The sequence below is a fragment of the Podarcis raffonei genome, chromosome 2 (assembly GCF_027172205.1).
Source record: "Podarcis raffonei isolate rPodRaf1 chromosome 2, rPodRaf1.pri, whole genome shotgun sequence".
Lineage (NCBI taxonomy): Eukaryota > Metazoa > Chordata > Lepidosauria > Squamata > Lacertidae > Podarcis > Podarcis raffonei.
In genome coordinates this window covers 77,851,411-77,872,346 of record NC_070603.1, presented here as the reverse complement: position 1 = coordinate 77,872,346, position 20,936 = coordinate 77,851,411, and the positions used below count along the sequence as shown (strand labels likewise).

General features: G+C 39.3%; 1 protein-coding gene across 11 annotated transcripts in view; it reads right to left on the bottom strand.

Moving 5' to 3' along the window:
- ATP2B2 (ATPase plasma membrane Ca2+ transporting 2) overlaps positions 1-20,936 on the bottom strand; it is a 387,126-nt gene that overhangs the window by 20,978 nt on the left and 345,212 nt on the right. For all 11 annotated transcript variants that reach the window (XR_008329003.1, XR_008329002.1, XR_008329001.1 and 8 more), the window contains 7 exons: positions 20,631-20,810; positions 19,361-19,448; positions 16,667-16,773; positions 15,872-16,063; positions 10,217-10,430; positions 6,517-6,728; positions 2,493-2,600 (listed from right to left, as the gene is read on the bottom strand). Coding sequence is in view for 8 of the 11 variants with exons in the window: in XM_053377652.1 (XP_053233627.1) it covers positions 2,493-2,600; positions 6,517-6,728; positions 10,217-10,430; positions 15,872-16,063; positions 16,667-16,773; positions 19,361-19,448; positions 20,631-20,810 (1,101 nt within the window). In the remaining 3 variants the exon portion in view is untranslated. The remainder of the gene's footprint in view (positions 1-2,492; positions 2,601-6,516; positions 6,729-10,216; positions 10,431-15,871; positions 16,064-16,666; positions 16,774-19,360; positions 19,449-20,630; positions 20,811-20,936) is intronic.

Here is a 20,936-nt window from a genome sequence, read left to right as displayed (position 1 = left end):
GACAAACAAAATATATATTGTCATTTGCCAAGGAATTCACATCAGCCCAAAGATCTTTACTCTACATCTGTACTACTCTACATCTTATGAAGCAATCTCAACAGGCAGGGAAGGAGCAGGTCCTGGGTCTACTGCCTCATCAGTAGTTCCAGGTGAACTGGAGGGGGGGCAGATAGGGGCTTTGTCTTGAGGGCTCTCCAGCATAGCCTCACCCCTCTTTCCTTCTACGTGCTCATCCTCAGGTGTCTCCTCCTCCTGGTCTGAATCAAAGAGCTCAGAGGGAAACAGGACATAAGTATTTTGTGTGAAATTTGTTTGGTTTTTTTTTTTAATTATAAATTGCAGTTTAATATGGAAACAGGATGGAACAAACCTAAATGAAAACTTGCAAAACTGGCATAGACTGGAAACAGATCTATAGAACCCTCATTCCAACCCAACTAATATGAGCCAATGGAAACTGCTCGTGGCATTAGGCACTCATCCCCCTGCCAGCTTTTTGGCTAGGCACAGGAGAGTCTAGAAATCTCCATGCAGAGACCTGGAGAGGTGTGTAGATAGAGAAACTTTTACAGATGATCTGTCCATGAAGATGTAGCTAGCATTACATCCTTATCTCATCACTTTTTCTTGGATGGTAAAACATTGGAAGAGGGAGAAATCAAATATTATTATCCACAGAAGTGGTTCTCCGAGATGCAATGTATAACATGCCAGTGAACATTCAGCCTGAACAGGCTGTTTTGTGGACACATGTGCTGAAGTTCTTTAAAATAAATTACACATTAGACTGGGTATGAACTCCAAGAGACTGAATTTAGGGCTCCAGGAAATTGTGCAATCACTGTGCTGACCCACAGGGCACATCTGAAAGAAGGCCTTGGGGCATGGGAAATATGCCATCCTTGACCCTGTGTGGCCAAGCCCCCATGTCCTGCCCTCAGGGATCTGGTTGACCACTGTGGGGAAAAGGGAGCTGGTGTATAGAAGCCTTTGGCCTGATCCAGCAGGGCTCCTACATTTTCAAACTTTCCAGCATGACTGTGATTCTCAATACTGGTTTCAAAGAGTAAGAGGAAAACTGCAACCATAATTTCAAGGGGGAGGGGAATTCAAAAGTCTAAGTACCTTACAAGTCACCTTGTAAGTGTGACTTTTAGAAATATGAATTCCATTGAAAATAATGGACTTCTGCATTTGTATTCTAGCTCATTTGCTTTCAAGTGTTTTGTCTTTACTGTACATGTTCTAATTACAGGGTGAACTTCTCAACTTTTCTTGGAACGAACTCATGTCCCTATCATCCTTTTCTGGTGAGGACATTTTAGGATACAATTTGCATATATTAGTTAACAGCAGATAATATACGAAAGATATTAGGAAACGTTAGCTTTCCAGCACAGTTGCAAGTTTCATTCAGTGCGTTAATTGTCAGGATCTGATAGCAGCTCCAAACATCTATGTATCATTTGGAAGTATTTGGGCAGAAAAGCAGCCTAGAAATAGTAATATAAATGAAGCAACGAACGTTGGTTGAAATTCAGAAAATATGAATTTCTGCTAAAACAGGGTTTTCTTACTGTTTGCTGTAGGTGATGAAAGAGTCCTGGGCCATTCAAGAGCCAATGTTTTGTGGTCATTAGACTATTAGGCTTAAACTGTGGAGACATACCTCCTTATTATGTAGTTTACTGTGGGCCTGACACACACTATCAACCTCTCCTACCTCACAGGGTTGTTGTGAGGACAAAATGGGAGGAGTCTGTGTATGCTGCCCAAGCATATTTGAGGAAGGGTGGGATGAAATAATAAAATAAAAGAAGGGTCCATCAACCATAGGCAGCAATGTGAATCTCACAGCCACAAAGGGATTCAGAGTGAGGCCTTCATCTATATTTCAAACCCTAGAAGAATGTGAAGCATTTACATGCTTTACTGAATTTCATTTTATGTCAGTGACAATTACATTTTTTTTAAAAAAAAATACTAGTCAAGTCATTTGCAACACCCACCTTCAATATACGAATAAAATTGTTTACACCACAATCCTTCCGCATGTGTCCTCAGAAGTAAGCACCACTGTCTTCAGTGGGATCAGGGTCGTCTTACCCATAGGCGCTGGGGATGGGGACACCCAGGCACTGGGCTCTCAGGAGCGCCAGGCCAAGAATCCGGGGCCCAAGAGTTGAGTCTGGGGAAGAGCCCACCCATTGGTCGGAGCGCTGAAGCGGGCTCTTCTGCTGCGGAAGGCTCTGCACTGCGAGTTTGGGGGCAACCGAGCCAGTGAGACGCTGAGGTGGCTGGCCAGCCCTCCTGCACACCTGGGACTGGGCAACCTGGGGGGTGGGGCGCTGGGGGGATCTTTGCACCCTGGCGCCGCATATGCTTAAGACAGCCCTGCGTGGGATCCCCAAGTACGTGTAGATAGGATTGCAGCCTTACTATAAAATGTGTGATTTTCTTTGTAATTATATAAAATAAGTAGTCCTTACCTGACCCCATACAAGTTCACCTAATCCAATAAACACACACCACATCCACTGGTCAAGCTCCAAAGGGGAACAGCTAAAAGGTTTACCACCAAACTGTACAATTACTATCTGCAAGGGGAAAGCAGAAAGAAAAATAAAAGGTGCAATCACTAATCAAAGAAGGGGGGAAAGAACCGAGAGATGCAAGTTTTTTGTTCTGATGCTTTTCTACAAGCTTTCTTTCCAGGTGTCAATGCTATCGTTAATTATTTTACTCTCTGCTCCTTGCAAGAGGGTGACAGACAAAATATGAGTCATGATCAAATGAAACTGTCCACATATACAGGAGGGCCCTGCACTTCAGGTAAAGTTAGTCATGACTAAGACCCATTGAAAGCATCAGTGCAAGTTAGTCACAACTAATTTAAACTCCCAGAGATGCTGATGAGACTTCGTCATGACTAAATTTTGCTGGATTGAGGCTAAAATGTACCTATCATCATTTTCATATATACTCTACAACTATGTGTATAACTGCTGAGGGATCTTGTCAGAATAAGTGCTATATAAAGCCCAACCATATTTACCTATTATAGCTTTTGAACATACTCCAACTATTACTAATGATAATTTATTTTCTTTAGACAGCATAAGAACTGCTATTCTGAGCTGAACACACAAATCAAATAATAGACATGGCTCAGAAAATTGAAAGCACATGCTATAAGGGCAAAATATTGATACTGGGAGATAATGGAGATTGATAAAGTTGTAAAGTGAGGATTTGGGAAGGAGAACAGGAAAGGTGGTGCAGACTTGTGAGAGTTGTCAATATGCAGAGGGCCGGGAGGCCAGCTGGCAAGTCCCAGCTCGGACGTCTCCTTCCATCGGCCTGTGCTCCAATGTAAATCAGCGACCTGGACTTGAGAAGCCAGGGCACGCTATTAGCAGAGTGTACTGTGCACACAGAATAGGTGTGAGGCTTGTGAAGTCATACTACGGCTACAGATTTATTAAACATAAATCAGAACAAAGAAACATGTCGTCTCTCTCTCATGTTGTCTCAGAGAGAACAGCAAAATCAAAAGCTACACACAAACGGAAGTTCCCAGCATACTGTGCTGGAATGTAAACAGACATGTGGCACACAACAATTCCACATGCCTGTTCCTTAAGGTGGAATGGAAATGTCAACAAGAGTATGTACAGTGATTCAATAAATTCTTTGCAGAATAAACAAATTTGGGGAAGTTGTTCTTGACATAGAGAGTAACATGGGAAAGGGAAATGGGAGAAAAACATAAAAGTGGTTGATCAGCCTGTGAAAAAGAAGAAGGGACAGGAAAATTAGCACTTAAGCTTGTTCAGATAACGGTTAAGCAAAAAGTTGGGAGGGAAGAGTAGAAAGGTGGAGAGAGCCTTAAATGGAAGGCCCAAAACTTTGATGTTCAGCAAATATGACAGTGCCCTAATACATAGACTTAGGTAGATGGTGGCATATTCAAAGCAATTAGGCTGATTCATTTTATGGAGAGATTCTGGATTGACTACTGCAGACACAGACTATCAGAACAGATATCACCAAGGAAGAATAATATGGATGATGGTAATCAATACAATGGTAGAAGAAAAAGTCACAAGAACAAACAGTGACCAGAGTAGAAAAGTATGAATGATAACACAGCAAAGGATGAATTAGAAATATTGAATGGGAATAAGAAGAGAAAAATATGAGGGAAGTACAGAGGAAATAAAGTAAAGGAGATGGTATGATCAACAGTATGAAGACACAGCAGAGAAGTGAAGAAGGATCACGATGACAAAGAGGCCTCACAAAATGGTAGGAAGAATATTTTAAAACCTGATAACCTTCAGTGGAGTGAAAAGAGCAAAATCTAGCCTGGAAGGGGTGAAGAACAGGAGAATAAATAGCCAAGAAAGCAACTTCTTATTACAAGGGAAAGGAGAGCATGAGAGGATAGGTGGAGCTGGTCAATCTTCTTGAACAAATTAGCAAATGATTTTTTGATAAGAAAGAGCAGAGAATAGACTGCAGAAGGGACAGAGCTATTTCACAAAAGCTAACTCAGGTTTACCACTGAGTATACTCCCAGAATGGCACCACTCACTTTGCTAGTAGAGGGAATCTAATGTCAAGAAGGTGGCCGCAAAATACATGAATGCAGGTTTAAAAGTAAAATGTTCCCAAGGAAGCAATGAACTGTGAGGTAAAGGGGAGTTTCAGTCAGCAGGGAGACTTGCAGCAGTTTCTCATATGAAGGTGTGGGAACAGCACCTGGGACAAAGCTCTCAAAGTGTCCCAAGCACACCAGCCTAAGAGAAAATTGGGAAGGACAGCTGACCTCACATCACAGATGGACCAGCGGACACCTGGAGAAAAGGCAAATGGCTCTGCATTGGTAACACTGACTCCACTCTCCATAGACAGCTCTGTGGGAACTCTATCCTGGCTCCCACATCAGCTGCTGGTCAACTTCAGAGACCTGTGAACCATTCCTTATTGTGCTAATATGCAAACTTCTTTCTGGGATTGCAAGATCAGGTTACAGGTGTAGCTTGGTCCCTGCACACAGAAAACTACACATCAGGGGAAAGCGCTGTAGCCTATTTGTCAGCCCAACATTAAACAGAGTTTTTATTTTTTTAATTGCAAGTGGGAGGGAACTGGGAAAACTGAGCTCCTCAACTGAATTTCAAAAACATTCATGTTGGAAGAACCAACATAGTTTGAATATTCCCACCAATCAGCTGCCTAGGGAGACCGAAACAGAAAGTGCCATGCCTGTTGCTGCCAGCGCCGCCTCTCAGCCTGCCCTGCCCCGTCTGCTGCAGGCAGAGAAGCAGCACCCACATTTGGAACCAATTCCAGGTGAGATCTCACCCAATTTATACCTAACATGCCCAAGTTGCATGAGCTATTGTGTGTTTGTGAGATTCCGTGTGATTTCAGCAGATACTGGCACCCCTCGTGGACCACCAGTGGGGTGCTCATGGGCTGCTGCTCCAGTTTGCCCAATGGCTGAGCCAGCCCCACTGCTACAATACAAAATATAACACTGAGCCTGAAGCTCCCCAAGGGGGGGGGGAATCTCATATATGTTCTGTGATAGTTGTAACAGCAGCACTGCTTCACCAGTGTTCTAACTTCTGTTCATATTTACCTACCTAAAGTAGTTGTGACATGTTAAGTAGTTTTATTCAATATTCTCTCAAATGTTATTAATTGCTTGTTGCATTTCATTTAGGTACATGCTAAGTTTCAATTGAGTTCATCTCCAGGGTCATCCCCCCCCCCCGTCATAGCCTATCAAAACAGTTCAGCTTCCAATCCTCCTTACTCCTGTGGCAGGCAGAATCACTCCACTGACCTACGCTTGCATTTAATCCAAGGCAGGCTATTTCAGAAATACTGCTTTTGCTATCACAAGGCAGCAGAGTATCCAAGACTAGCTGTTAAATTTAAAGTGTAAGATATTTGAAAAAGATTGTGAAGAAGCATTTTCTCTACCAAATGAAGTCTGTCATCATGAGATTTATTATATTTCAAGATTACTTATTAATATACTTTGTATTGTGCTGTCTCAAAAATAACCAGACACATTTTAGTACTGCTAGGCCAATGACAAGAATTTCAAAAGGAATATAATATATTCCAGCTCCTTTGCTTCTTCTCATCTTCCTTCACATAATATGGCTCTTGGATTTTAGAAGGGGAAGAAGAGCAAAATGAATATATCTCCATAATATAAACACATGAAAGGAAAAGACATAACAGATGAAGCCTTGAAACAGAAAGCAATAAATAGATTGCAGGATAAAAATAAGGGAGGATTGAACTGAGACAATCAGGAAGGAAACAACAGGAGAAAAACCATAACATCTATCTTAATGGTGGATAAATCAGCAGTTTATTTATACCTAACATGCTTTTGGATTTTCAAAGAATCTCGTGAGAAGAGGGTGAAGAGTTTACAGTGGAACGTGCAAACAATATTTTGCTGCGTTAACACTGTATAATGATTACCTGCACAACAAATGTGCCCAGTACAATAGTGCAAAATATAGGGTTTCTAAAGATGCCATCAAAAACATTCCTTTCACCATGGATTTTGCGTGCGTTGATTTCATTGAACAGCTGCATCATAACAAAGGTATTGAAGATGATGGTGTAGTGCTCAGAAGGCGGAGAGTGAAGTGGTGCATTCCTGCCACTGTCAATCTCGAACATTTTTTCACCTGATTATAAGGAGGAAACAAAAAAATAAATGAACAAAATCTAAAAAAAACATTGTGGACAGTTCAGTGTACCATAGAACAATCACATCACCATGTCAGCAAGATAGCAGTCATAATAGCAGCAATGACAGCAACAGTAACAGTAAATAACCAGTCATGAAGCTTTTTATTTCTATTTGCTACTGAAGTCTGCTGAGGTCCAAGACCTCCAAGGCTGAATATTTAGAAATGCCATCTGTTTCACACACAGAGCCAGCTAGACATTCAGAGTTGAGGGGTCTCATCGGATGAATGAAGTGCTGGTGTTCAAAGAAGGACTTAAATTTATTAGGTACTGGGGAACATTATGGAGCAAGCCAAGCCTGTACAAATGAGACAGGCTCCCCCCTGAACTGCAATGGAACCAAACTGCCAATGATTTATATCAAAAAGCTTGCAAAACAGCTTTTAAACTCAATTCTGGAGGAAAGCTGAAAGGAATTGGGGAGCATCCAGTTCAAGATGATTCATTGCTCAGGAATTAAGTTGTAAATGCTCCAGATCATCCAAATGGGAATAGAATAGAACTTGGCAATAGAATACAGAAGAACATGACATCTGTTTAAAGATATTGAAGGTTCACAGGGGGAAATGTGCACAGAAAGGTCACCTGGAAAGGAATAAATGCATAGGTATTTATATGCTAATACTAGAAGCCTTCAAGCCAGAACTGGGGAGCTAGAGTGCTAATAAGATAATAAATATAATAGCCATGTTTGAATCCTGGTAGCATGAAGCAAAGCAGTATGATAAAGTAATCTCTGTATATAAACGCCATAGAAAAAACAAGCAAAGGAATATTATGTATGGTGTTGCAAGTAAGATAAAATGATTCTAATAAACTCCTCCATGGAACTCACAGAAATGAAAATACTAGGACCAAAAGTCCTGGAATTCAAGACATAGTCATATTTATCATCCATTCAAACCAAAACACCGAGAATGACATTGAGATGGAGAAATAAATCAGAGAGACTTAAGCTACTCTCACATTGACTGGATAAATGCATATTCAAGTCCTGACAACAAGGCAAAACTTCTTGATGCAATAAGTGAGTATGTCTTGAAATAATCAGCAATAAAACCATTTGGAAGGGAAGCAATACTGAGAGGTGTTCAGAACCTGATGTGACTGTTGATGAAGTAATTTGGAACAGTTACTTCTGTGCTACAAAAGTTAACATACACTGAAGGGGATAGTTACCTAGACTATGCAACAGGGATGCTTTAAAAGAGGAAACTTTTCAAAATGAAGGAATTCATTGAAAGGAAGTTAAAAGGGAGAACCAAAAGGGTCAATTCCCTCCAGGATGTTTGGAGGTGATTTAAAATTACAATAATAGAATCTCAGCTGGAATTTATACCACAGTCCAGGATAGTTCAGGAAAGTACCAACAAATCCAAGAAGATGTCAATGTGGTTTATGAGCAGAAGCAAAAGAGCTATATAAGGGAAGAATAACAAGTAGAAGTGTTGCCCAAATGAAGAGAACAAGAAGCACAAACTCTGACAAAATAAATGCAAGCTGATGATAAAACAATTGAAAAAAGAATTTCAGAAGCACATTGCTAAAACCATTAAGAAGAACAATAAAAAATACATACATTAGAAGCACTATAGCATTCAGCTGAATTTATTTATTTATTTAGCAATGAAATTATTGCTAAATGATAGTATTGAAAAGAAGTTTTACTGTGAAAAGTATTAGACTGAGGTCCACATCTGGATCACTTATTTTTGGGTAGCACCTGACTATTAACTAGATGAAATGTTATTTATTAAAATTAATGGATTGTAGCAAACAAAAGCATTTATTAATTTTAGCTTAAAAGCTAACACAAGGAAAGAACTTGATAACAGTTCATAATGCATGATGTGCAGATAATACTAAAAGGCAAACTGAAGGGTACACTAAACATGGATTTGAATCGTGGTATTGGGATCCTCTTCAATTTTTATTTATTTATTTATGATCAGCAGCCACAGTGAAATTATATGAATCAGCACCACAACCTGGAGAGGATTAACCCTTTCACCTTGAATATTTCCTCTTTCCTCACGTTCTTATTCGCACCCTAAGCTGCTATTTGCTGCTCTTAGTGGGTAAAGAGAGGGCTTGTTGGGAATGAATTTTTAGCAAAAAAAAAAAAGTATGGGAGAAAGGATTAATTATTTCCCTCTGCACCATGGTTCTGATCTAGAGCACCCCCTTCCTATTTGCTATTAGTTTAAAAAAGGCAGAGAAACTCAGTCATGGGCTTCAATGAAATATTTAGTGACACATGTAGTGACCCTAAAACCTGAGGGAATGAAATTAACAGGCAGAAAGTTTAAGAAATACAACGGGCGGGAAGTATTGTATCCAATACTTCCAGTGTAGACCCATTAAAGTTAACAGACATTCCTAACTTAAGTTCATTTCAGTTAATTTCAAACTGAATTAATTGGATCCAAGTTACTTGAATGCAATCCATAATTTATAGAAGTTACTGCTACAACTCCGGAAAACCCCCCAACACACTGAGAGTATAGATTTGCTAGGGCTGCCATACGTCCATGGCAACTGTAGATTTGCTCATCTGACATTTTATATTTCCAGTAGAGGACATAATACACAAGAATATGGTGGCTCAGGAAGGTGTTACTTGGGGAGTATTCTTAAGCATTGTCAGCAACAGACGTCTCTCCCACCCACCTAATGTTTGGCAATTCCTGAAGGAAACAATCAACATGAGCACAAGACTTTGCTATGGAATTACAAGGTTGCCATATTCAGGGCCAGGGAGGAATTTCCCTGCAGAAAATTGGGCTTGTCTGGAGATCTTGCCTACCTCATAGCCACAGTTTGTTGGCAAAAAAAAAAAAAAAAAAGGCATTGGGTTGGGTCAGTCTGGCAGAGGGGCTGAGTCAGAACCACACCTCCATCTCCTCAGTTGAAGTATCAGGGTATTGAAGTCTCAGGGTACCCCATTAAAGTGTCCTGGGGGAAGACTTCTGTCTGAATGCCCAGACAGGGGCGGCCATAACGCCCCCCCCAAAGGCATGCTTGATGGATTGCCCAGAATTGATGCATGTCATTGGGTGATCCCAAACCCAGGAATAATTCTAAACCTGATGGAATAATCTTCCAGCAAATAGATTGGTTGATTCAGGATACACACCCAATGCCTATGCCAGAACATACTGACATCTATAATCAATAAAGTTGCGGCCAATTTGATCCCAAAATATTGTCTTCTATGAGGTGAAGTCCTACCACATGTATATAAGCCACAAGAGTAGCTCTGTGGATTGGATCGCTGAGCTAGTCTGTGTTCTTGGCAACATGTTGTGTCACATCTACAGATCAAAAAAGGCATGGAAAGCATGTTTGAAACCCAAAGCAATACAATCCTGTAGTTCTACCACAGTTTGTTAAAGTTAGCAATAAAAAGGCTAGATAATCTTACCAACGAAAAGGAGGGTAAAAATGAGAGTGAGCTGGTACACAGCGTGGCCCAAAATGTTCTTCATCATAGTACGGGAGATAAGGGGCTTGTTTCGGCCATATGGTTTCCTTAGCAGCAACGACTCTGTAGGAGGTTCCGTAGCCAGAGCAAGAGAGGCAAAGGTGTCCATAATCAGATTGACCCATAGCATCTGTACAGCTTTTAAAGGTGAGTCCTTAAGAGAGAAATTATAGAAGGAAATGTCAGTATCTTTGCCATGTCAGTATATGTGCTTGTTGCTCTTAAATATTTCTGCAAAACCTTTCCTTGCAAGAAGGTCATAACTAAAAAGGTACCCCTGCCCATACGGGCCAGTCGTGTCCGACTCTAGGGTTGCGCGCTCATCTCACTGAAGAGGCCGGGAGCCAGCGCTGTCCGGAGACACTTCCGGGTCACGTGGCCAGCGTGACATCGCTGCTCTGGCGAGCCAGAGCCGCACATGGAAACGCCGCTTACCTTCCCGCTAGAAAGCCGTACCTATTTATCTACTTGCACTTAAAGGTGCTTTCGAACTGCTAGGTGGGCAGGAGCTGGGACCATAGACGGGAGCTCACCCCACCGCGGGGATTCGAACCACCGACCTTGCGATCAGCAAGTCCTAGGCACTGAGGTTTTACCCACAGTGCAACCCGCGTCCCCTAAGGTCATAACTACCGGTATTCTAATTTCATTTTTGTATTCTCCCAACAACTCTGTTAGATGGATTTGGCTGAGAAAGTCAAATTTCAGCAGTGAGCAGGTGTTTGAATCTTGGCCTCCAGCATCCAAAGCCCATTTCCCAAACATTCTGTACAGACATAACCCTTATTGTACAAGTGCAAGAGAAAATAAGGACTAATTTAAATGCTAAACCCTTAAAATAGATATGAATACAATACACACACACACACACACACACATACACACGCAAACATTTCAGCAAGTGAAGCTTGAAAATCCTTCAACAATGGTGGAGTAATAGAGCCAGTAACCTTTCAGGAAGCACCATTTGAGTTATTTTACTTTTACAAATTAATGGTGAGTCAAGATGTCACATCAGTCTGGTCAAGGATTATATGGTTTGTTAGGTATTTGTTTCCAAGACTACATAAACAACCACTAGAAGGAGCTATCTGCTCACTGAATCTAGTAGGGCTATGCTTGGAGTCAAATCAGGCTTTGAAATTGCCCGTTAAAAACAAACAAACCAATTCAGATCCCAAAACCAAAATAAATTACTATTAAATTATCTTTTGGATAATGGTTCCTTCTCAGCATCCTTCCTCACTAGAAAACTATGGATAAAGTGGCATTATAAAACTCTAGTGAGGAAGAACATGTGATTTTATTTTTTAGATTAATTGACATGCTTATTCATGTTTCTCTGAAACCTAAAACAGACTATTCTATCATGTGTTTTTTAAATTTTAAAAAAGTGAAAATTAATTTTGTTTGTGAAAAATGCATAAACATCAATCACAATATTCAATATAATCGGATAAAGTGCCTTACAAACTATTCAAATGCGATCATAAGGCACTATCTGACTGGTATTTATAGAATTGCAGCTGTAGAGTTCAACTGTAACAATATCCATCACTTTTAGAATACCTAGGATATAACTATCTTAAAGCAATGCACAGCTTGATACAAGGCAACAGGTCCAGTTCTGAGCTCGTCCCACAACAATGTATTTTCTGCTGCCTAGTTTTGCCCTACTTGCCAGAACAAAATGCTTCTGTAACTGCACTAGGGCAAACTATGCCATTGTTCTTCCACACTGATGTGTACGAGCTGAGCATCCCTGTGATAGCTTGCTCTGGTCACCAGAAGCAATAAATTCATTGTGCTAACTAAAAAAACTCAGAACATATGCTTGTAGCAGTAATACAGAAGCATTTTTTTGTGATGCAGTATCTGCCTAAAAGCAACACCATAACCATATCTGAGAAACAAGGCAATTTTGTGATATAATGGTTATAATTTCATAAGATTTCTGTGCTGTAGATAAATATTTGAAAAAGGAAAGCTGAGATATCTGAAGAGATTATCAATTGCCTAAATAAGCTTGGAGGTCTCAATATATGCCCTGCAAGCCATTTGCCCCTCCCCTGATTGGCAAAAGGCCAAACTCATTTACTCCTTCAGTGAGCAACTTGACATGCATACAATCTTTCAAAGAGATCATATGTGCACCGAGGGGGAAAAAATCCTCTTTTTACAAATGGTGTGAAATTAAAGTGCCTGTCCCTGCATCCTGCTCTCCTATCATCTGAAGCTATATTTGTTGCTATAAAAAGGTCTCTGTTGTGCAAGTGTCAGCAGAAACCCAAGGGAACTCCAGTGTATAATGAAAAGCAAATTTCTCACTTTGATCCATCCTCTAAATTACACATGTGCAATTGGCAGCCATCACTTTTGGCAGCAGCTCATTCTCACCATTTCACAGTGCCAATCATTCCATGTTGCTAAGGTGCCTCTAATAATTATCTATCATCTACTGCGCTGCACAGTTCAGTCAAGTGTAAAAGCTTATTCTAAACCCCAGCCTAAGCATTAAACACACATTAATTTTGGCACTTGGTGGAATGAAATTTCCACTGCAGCTCTTTCTTATTTCTGATTAATTCTTTGCAAGCTAAGGGAAATGTGCATCTGAGCTCGGGTTTAGAATAATTTTAAAGATGAGTCATTCAGCTACATTGCACAATTTTTTTAAAAAAAATATGATTTTATGTATTTCAAAGGCAGAAGCAAATGGAAATTAAAACAATTATGTGGACTTTGAATTTATGTGGAAATGTGTTTAAGAAGTGATCCACCTAAAACAACATTTATTTCACTGGTTCTTTTCTTTGTAACCTTGGAAGGCATTAGCAAGGATCTAAATAAAAAAAGGGGAAGTTTTTGTAAAAAGATCCCAGATGTTTTACATGAAACATAAATCTGTACATCACAACTCATCATGAAATTATCACCCCTACATGTTTCATGTTGGACATATCAGGAACATTATTGTTATTTTTAAACATTCATTCATTCATTCATTCATTTATATATCTTCCATATCAATACTTTCAAGGACCATAACAACAAAGGTATGAAATTGCAAATTAAAACACATAACAGTAGGGGTTATGCACACTTAGCTAAAAATATAATTACAGTCGTAGTATGTGTACACATAGCCACATAGAAGTATATATATTTATAATAGTTCTATTGTATTCTACCATTTTAAATATCTTTGCAAAGTTTATTTTAGATTTTAGCTGCACAAAGAAAACCACAATCATTCTGTGACAGTCAATTTTCAATTTTCAATAAATGAATGAACGATGCACAACTATCAAGAAAAGTGTAACTCTCCTACACACAAAGCAGCAAAAGGTAATTGTGGTATGTTAACTACCCTACTCATTCTTCCAATAAATAGATGGATGCTCTTCCTCAGAAGCACTTCCCAGACGCACAGAGAAAGGGCAAAGCTTCATAAACAAGTGATTGATTAGAAATGGGTTCAACAGAACTCTCTTTTCTGCCCATCCCAATAAGTTCCTAGCCTGCAAAGTAAATATTCCAGAGCCCTAGGGAGAAGAGAGTTGTCTGGGTGCATATATGGGAGGAATGCATCGTCCTCCTATTTGTAGTAATGAGTGATGCACTGAAGTGCACATGCAGTCATGATTAGGGGGAAAGGAAAGAGGGCTCCATTGAGATCCATGCTGATCCCTGCCACTCCATTCTTAGCTGCACTCATGGAGGGAAGAATTGTGTTAAAGTTTCTTAAATATTTAAAACATTTTATCAATATGCCTTAGAATTTTCAAAAGGGCAGAGGCAAGGACATGCAATCCTTTGATTTCTTTTTAATATTTCTATCCCAAGGTCTAATTAAAACGAAATGTACAAGAGGCAAACAAATTTGGTATTATATACTCCATGGTTCACTGTGCTTTCCTGATTCCACATCTCTCTTTTGTATTGGAAAAAGAAATACTAAAGAGTGGCAAAGTCCTCCCTCCCCTTGCTCTGACCATCCCTGCTACAGTGAACGGCAACAGCTTGAGTTTTCACTGCTCAGAGGAACCACAGGTCTGCAATTGAGCCCAAGATCCATGAAGAAATAAATAGTTATAACCTTTGAACACCTTGAAAAATTTAGAAGAGTAATTTGGGAGGAGTTTCACCTTTGTGGCATCTAATAGAGACAGCCTCGGGTTTCACTTGGCCATATCATGATGACAAGGTAAACTTATTCTTTGCCGTATACCTATGACTTATTCATGATTTTGCTCACTGAGGCTGAATTTTCCTGTTGTACCAGAGTGAACAGTATGTGCTATGTGTATATCTGCACCGTATTCACAGAGGTGCCACACTCTGTTTAATATCACCCTTCCATATTTGATTCTCTCTCTATCTATATAACTCTATATATGAAGTGCTATTTTTCCTATAAAAAGAGGTGTCGGAACTCATCATGTTCTCTTGTAATGGCAATGGCGCCCACCCAAGAGATGCTAGAACTGAATTCCGGTGAGTTCCAGCCGAAAAATAGCCCTGTATATATTACTTTAAAAAAACCATGTTGCCGTATTTCCTTAGAATTCTTATAATGTAGAAAATATGTGCAATGGACACATGAGAACAAATAATATAAACAACTGGTGTTTTGTGATTGCTATTTTACTCACTTTTGGTGAAATAAGCAGATATGAGCACACCTTTGTACCTCTAGATTATAAGGTGCTGACGTGTTTGTTATTAATTTTTTAGGGATATTAAAGTAACTGGGTGCACTAGCAGTTCCAAAAGAGCACTGATATGTGGTTTCAACAGAAAACATAATGTTTGCTGCCTGTGAGGTACAAACTGTTCTGGACCTGGGTCCATGTTCTTAGCCCCAACAAGCAGTCAACATGGGTTACTGCCTACCAGTAGCACAACATATAAAATTCCGGTATAAGGGTGCTTGTATGAACTTGGGTAAGAGTCCTCACGTATGACATCATTTAAGCCATTTGTTGCTCTAAGACAGGATCAGATTTGAGTAAATGCAGTCTGCATAATTGGAGTAGAATTGGGTAGAATCCATAACAGCCTACTGAATGCAGTGACTGCATCATCATTTGAAATGGAATTGCCTTTATTTATTTATATTTAATTGTTTTCAATTAACTACATTTTTAGGCAAAAAAAGTTCCCTGGCAAGCTTATAATAAACGTTAAAAACTTCAAATGCACCAAAAAAATCATAAGACCACCACAGAATTAAACTGGCACAAAATAGGTTTCCAGCCAAACTCTTAATAACTTTGGAAATTCAACAAGATCTTAAAAATTCAATAAATATACGTAATCACCAAAAAAAATTTAAGATCACTATAGTTAAACCTGGGGAAATGAAAAGGTATGTACATGGTGCCAAAAAACAAACAAACCATGAAGGCACAAGGCGAGGCGAGTCTTTGTGGGGACAATATTGCATGACCATGGTGCCATCACTGAAAAGGCCCTCTTCCAAGAAGCAACCTGTAACATTCTCTTTGGCAAGGCCTCCAGACAAGTGCCTCAGATGAAGATCTTAAGATCTGGGTAGGTATACTTTAGTCATTTACTTTAATTCAACCTTACCTGGGTAATGCAAGCTCCAGTGAAAGCAACGATCACGGCCACCACATTTACTGTGAGCTGGAACTGCAGGAACTTGGAAATACTGTCATAGACATTACGACCCCACATTACAGCTTTCACGATGCTGCTAAAGTTATCGTCGGTCAGGATAATATCTGAGGCTTCCTTTGCGACATCAGTTCCTGCAATACCCTGAAAAATGTAGAAGACATATCAAGAATAACTTACGGTACTAGAATGAGAAACAGTGTTTCAATAAGGAATAGCACTTTTAGAAGAGAGGTAACTTAAATTGGCTGTTAATAAATAAAACGAGCCAGGAACCAAAGAACCATTAAACTGGTTAGCCTGGTCAAAACTTTAGGAGACTTTAGACTTGTTTTCCTCAACAGCAGTTTCTATGCTGGATACATATTGAACCAATTTGGAAATGTTTTCAATAGCAGTTCGTAATATGGCAAATCTAAAATTCAGTTAGATCTCAATACAGGAATTTGACATCACACTGTCAATAGGCATACTTAAGACAATCAATTCAGCTGAAGTAACAGCAATACATCAACTGACAGATTGCCTACAAGCCTACTCCCAGGGAAATGATGGCACCAAAGCAGCAGCAGATTGGGTGTGAACAGTCTCATAAAATGGTAAATATATTTATCATTAGAGGGAGTTTCAGGGAATATTTTACCCCACCCCACCCCACCCCACTACTGAATGCACTACTTCAACCCCAAAATTGAAACTATTGAATATTCTGGGCAGTCCTGAAAAGGAGCATGTTCTTAAATGTACCATTGCAAAGCCAACATCAGCTTTCTTAAGTGCCGGTCCATCATTAGTTCCATCACCAGTCACTGCTACAACCTGCCTCTGCTCCACTTGAGTGCTGTCAATAATACCTGTAAAATATTGCAATGAATTTTAAGAAACTGTGTGGTTGCATGAAAGTATGGTGGATTAAAAAAATTTATAGTCTGATGCTGTAATCTGCATGTTCATATGGGAAGAAGCATATTCACAGGGGGACAAACTTTTTACAACCCTTTAAAATTGTGTACATCAATTCACATGTTCCAGCATACCAATCTACTTGATTAAACTACATCATACCTCTCATATAGCATCCTTTTCACACACAGCTCAATGTGCTACCCTATTTCTTCTTTCTCTTCCCTTATTAAGCGTTGTCTTCTCAATTCACCTTTGCTCTCTTTTCTTTCCCAGCTTCTAAGAACTGATGGCACTTGTAGAACCCACTGCTGAAGCTAAATCTCATTTCTAGGGCACATACATTGCTATTGTGAGGGCAGAAGTAGTTTTCCAAAGTTATTATTTATATTGAATTGGAAACCTTTTTCAGCTGGAGCACCACATTCCCTTGTGGGCAACCTTCCAGGGTGACATGCCAGTGGCAGGCAGGTCTAGAGGCAAGCATAGGTGGAGCAATGACTGTAAATTTACATTTGTATAGTAGGCCAGTTTCTATACATGCTCACACATCATTTTCTATCTTCCATCTAGGCATGCAAGAGGCATTATCAGAGCTCGCCTCTAGCCACCAGACCTGAAGGCCCATCCCCCTCAGTTTATATACATGAAAAGCCATTGTATAACAAATGGCTAAATAAATTATTACAATTACAGAACAATGAAGGTTATATGAAAAAAATATTATTCAGAGTTTTATTTATTTTTTATTTTTATTTTTTTAAAAACCAAACAGTCCAGTCCTTAAACTCTGAGTATTAATAGGTTTCAAATGCCTCACACCACCAGCATGATTTCACAAAATGTTATGGTGATGGTGTAACAAGCATTCAGAGAAAGGTGTTCATTCCTGAGGTGCTCATATCTACCACTTGAGCTTAACATTTATTGAGGGATCCATTAAGCACTCCAATGATCCAGATAATACAAAGTTCATAAAAACCTAACTGCTATTTATATGCGAACATTTAGTTGGAGGCTATATTGAGGTCAAAACTCATACAGATTTATTGGGATTTTGAGGATGTTCAAACAAATTACAAATGTATCCATCTAACAGCAAATACTAAACACTACTTTAAACATACTTTTGAGCCAAGATACCATTTTCAGTATTTAATTAATTAAATATGGTAAGCAGACCATTTTACTCCTCAAAGAGGAATGAAAAGTTAACACCATTAATGATGAATGAAGGAGACCTTATATTATGCTAAATGTGGTGCCCCTCTGGCAACTGTGTATCATTAAATGTTCAATATATAAGAAGGGTTGCTTTGTATCTTATATCTTTTCAGCTCTAGAGTATTTCTTATGCATCAAAGCTGAGACCCTGGTTTGTCCTTCAAGCAGCAGGAAAACACACATTCAGTCAAAGCTAGTTAATGTTTCAAATAATTTCATATTAACTTTGAAGGGACTACAAAAATACAAAAGCTAAAAATCCTCCCAAGCACAGAAAAGTTCTTCTTCCACTACAGTGGCTATTTAACACACACACGACGCCCCCCCCCCCCGAAAAAAAACCTTCCTTGTTCGGTGTCCTCACTGCAGCTCTAACTGTAGTTATATAGGACATTCAGGGCTGCTTTATTTCTGTCAGATTCATATCCTGCACATGTAAACAACCCTGTTATGATTCACGTGTTTACAGTGCCTCAACTTTGTTGACTGTGTTTTTTCTACAGAATAATTCATTTTACTCCCAGTCTATAATATCCGAATGAGCAATCCCAGAACGTTTATTTACGTTGCTTTAGAATACATTTTGTTTTAAGCTGACTACAAGACTACCTAGTCTAATCCTGAGAGATGCTGCGGGCACAAACACTTTAATTGGATTTCTGACATTAGAATGTTGGGCTTCTAGGAACATTCATCTGCGTATCTTCACAAGGATCATTTTACAGCAGACAGCTTGCTCCCTGGTTGCACGGAGAAATGAGATGAGAAAGCCACACACTAGACTTATTACTGGTAGTGCCAGTACTATAATTATCATTAATTTATAGAACACTATCAATGTATGGTGCACTTTACAAAGCAACATAAGCAATAAGGCAGATCAGCTGTGGGAAACACAACAAAGGAAGGGAGGGAGGAATTGAGAGACGTGAGGAAGAGGAAAAGCACACCAGCTATGCAGTTAACCTCCTTTACCTTCATTTTAGTTGGTGAGTAAGAGTAAAAGGTTAAAGGAAATTCTTATCAAAAGAGTTAATGTTGTATTGTGTTGTTTTAAACAAAGTGTATTGATATGTAGGAAACTGTAGTGATATATTTTATTACTACTACTACTATTACTACTACTACTACTATTACAATTTGTTACCCACCCTTCTCTCTAGGTCTTAGGGTGGGTTACAATTAAAACAACATTAATATTGAAATGCAACATTAAAAACAGTTTAAAACAACTGAATCTACAAAATTATTTATGTAGTCACACTGATGCGCGCATCAGTGGTGCTGTATGTATATGGGTAAATTTGCATTCACCTTTGACTAAAGTGTGCTTATCAGTGGGAGATGAACGAGCAAGGACACGAAGTTTTGGCCATATCTTGTCAATGCGTTCCTGTTCAATCTGAAAGAAATAAGGATGATACATTTGTCAGTCTTTCAGAAACCTTTCCACCACCATGTACCCTTTAGAATAAATGTCACTTTAAGGTTAACTTGTTTCCCACCTGACATTGCTAATATTTAAACATCTACCAGGGCTTCCTAGGGTTTTCTGCTGCTCTCATCCTCTGCTATGCTTCGCTCTCTGAGCTATGATAGCCTATTAAAGAATGATTTGTTCCCCAAACAAATTACTATGCTCTATATTGTCATTTTCACCTGAGTAACAGGATAATGTTACTTTCAAGAAGTCATGTTTCTTTCGGTGCCTTTGCAAATATGTTTCTGACCTCTATCATCTGTCTTTCCTGAACCAGCTGCTGCATCAGCTCTTTATAAAGGAAAGAAACTTTTCGTATTCTCACTAAATGTAAATGATTGAACACACAGTAAACAAGCACTGACATGTTTATATTACCACTTCTAAAAATATTAATGCACTTTAGGGACATAGTGAGGATGCTGGGTTGTTGAGCATTTTTTGGCCAAAGTTGTTGAGCAAATCGGACATTTTAACAGATTATAGAAAATTCCACCCCAATATGTGTTTTCGACTGATGCTTCCTAGATATATATGGGAAATTCCGGACACATGGCAGCCCTAGCATATAACATATTTGAACAAGACAAAGACAGAAACACCCTGAATCCCTACAAACTGTACAGTCAGCAAGGCTGGTGCATGAAACACAGACATGGACTCAATTGGCATTCAAGGCTAATACAAACCATGAATTAGCACAAATATATAAATGTGGAGGCTGCTTTGCTCCTCCTCTGGACCTGTTGCTGCTGTGCTTCTGTGAGCTAAGACTTGGCTTAGCATGTCATCTGAAACTGGGCTCATACCTTATTTCCTCCAAACCATGAGCTCTAAACCAAGGACAAACCTCAACTTCAGCTCATGGTTTGTCTGCAGCAAGACAAACCCGGTTTGGACAACACAGCAACACAGAAGGACTGGAGGAGGAGAAAAGTAGGCATGATTTGCTAGCTTTTTAAAGACATACAATCTTTAAAAGAGTACCATCTCTCCCATTCAGAAAACAGGAAGAACGTGAGGAACAGCGCACAACAAGACAAATATGACAGGTTTTGTAACTATTTTATAGAATATTGTATGTTTTGTCCTGACATGACTTACATCTCCTTTCTCATTTCTGATCCTTCGGTTAAACTCTTTCCCCTCAATGCAGAGGAAATCTTCTCCAGGGTGAATTATCCCACACTTTATTGCAATAGCACGAGCTGTATTGATGTTGTCCCCTGTGACCATACGGACTGTAATTCCTGCTCGTTGACACTTTCTTATGGCTTCTGGGACCTAAAACAGTGAGATGAATTGGAGGGGAAAATATCAAAAACAAGCTGATCACAATCAGATTTGTATTATAGCAGCAAAAGTACTGTGAGACCAAGAGAGATTGGTTTTCTAACATCTCCAAAAGAA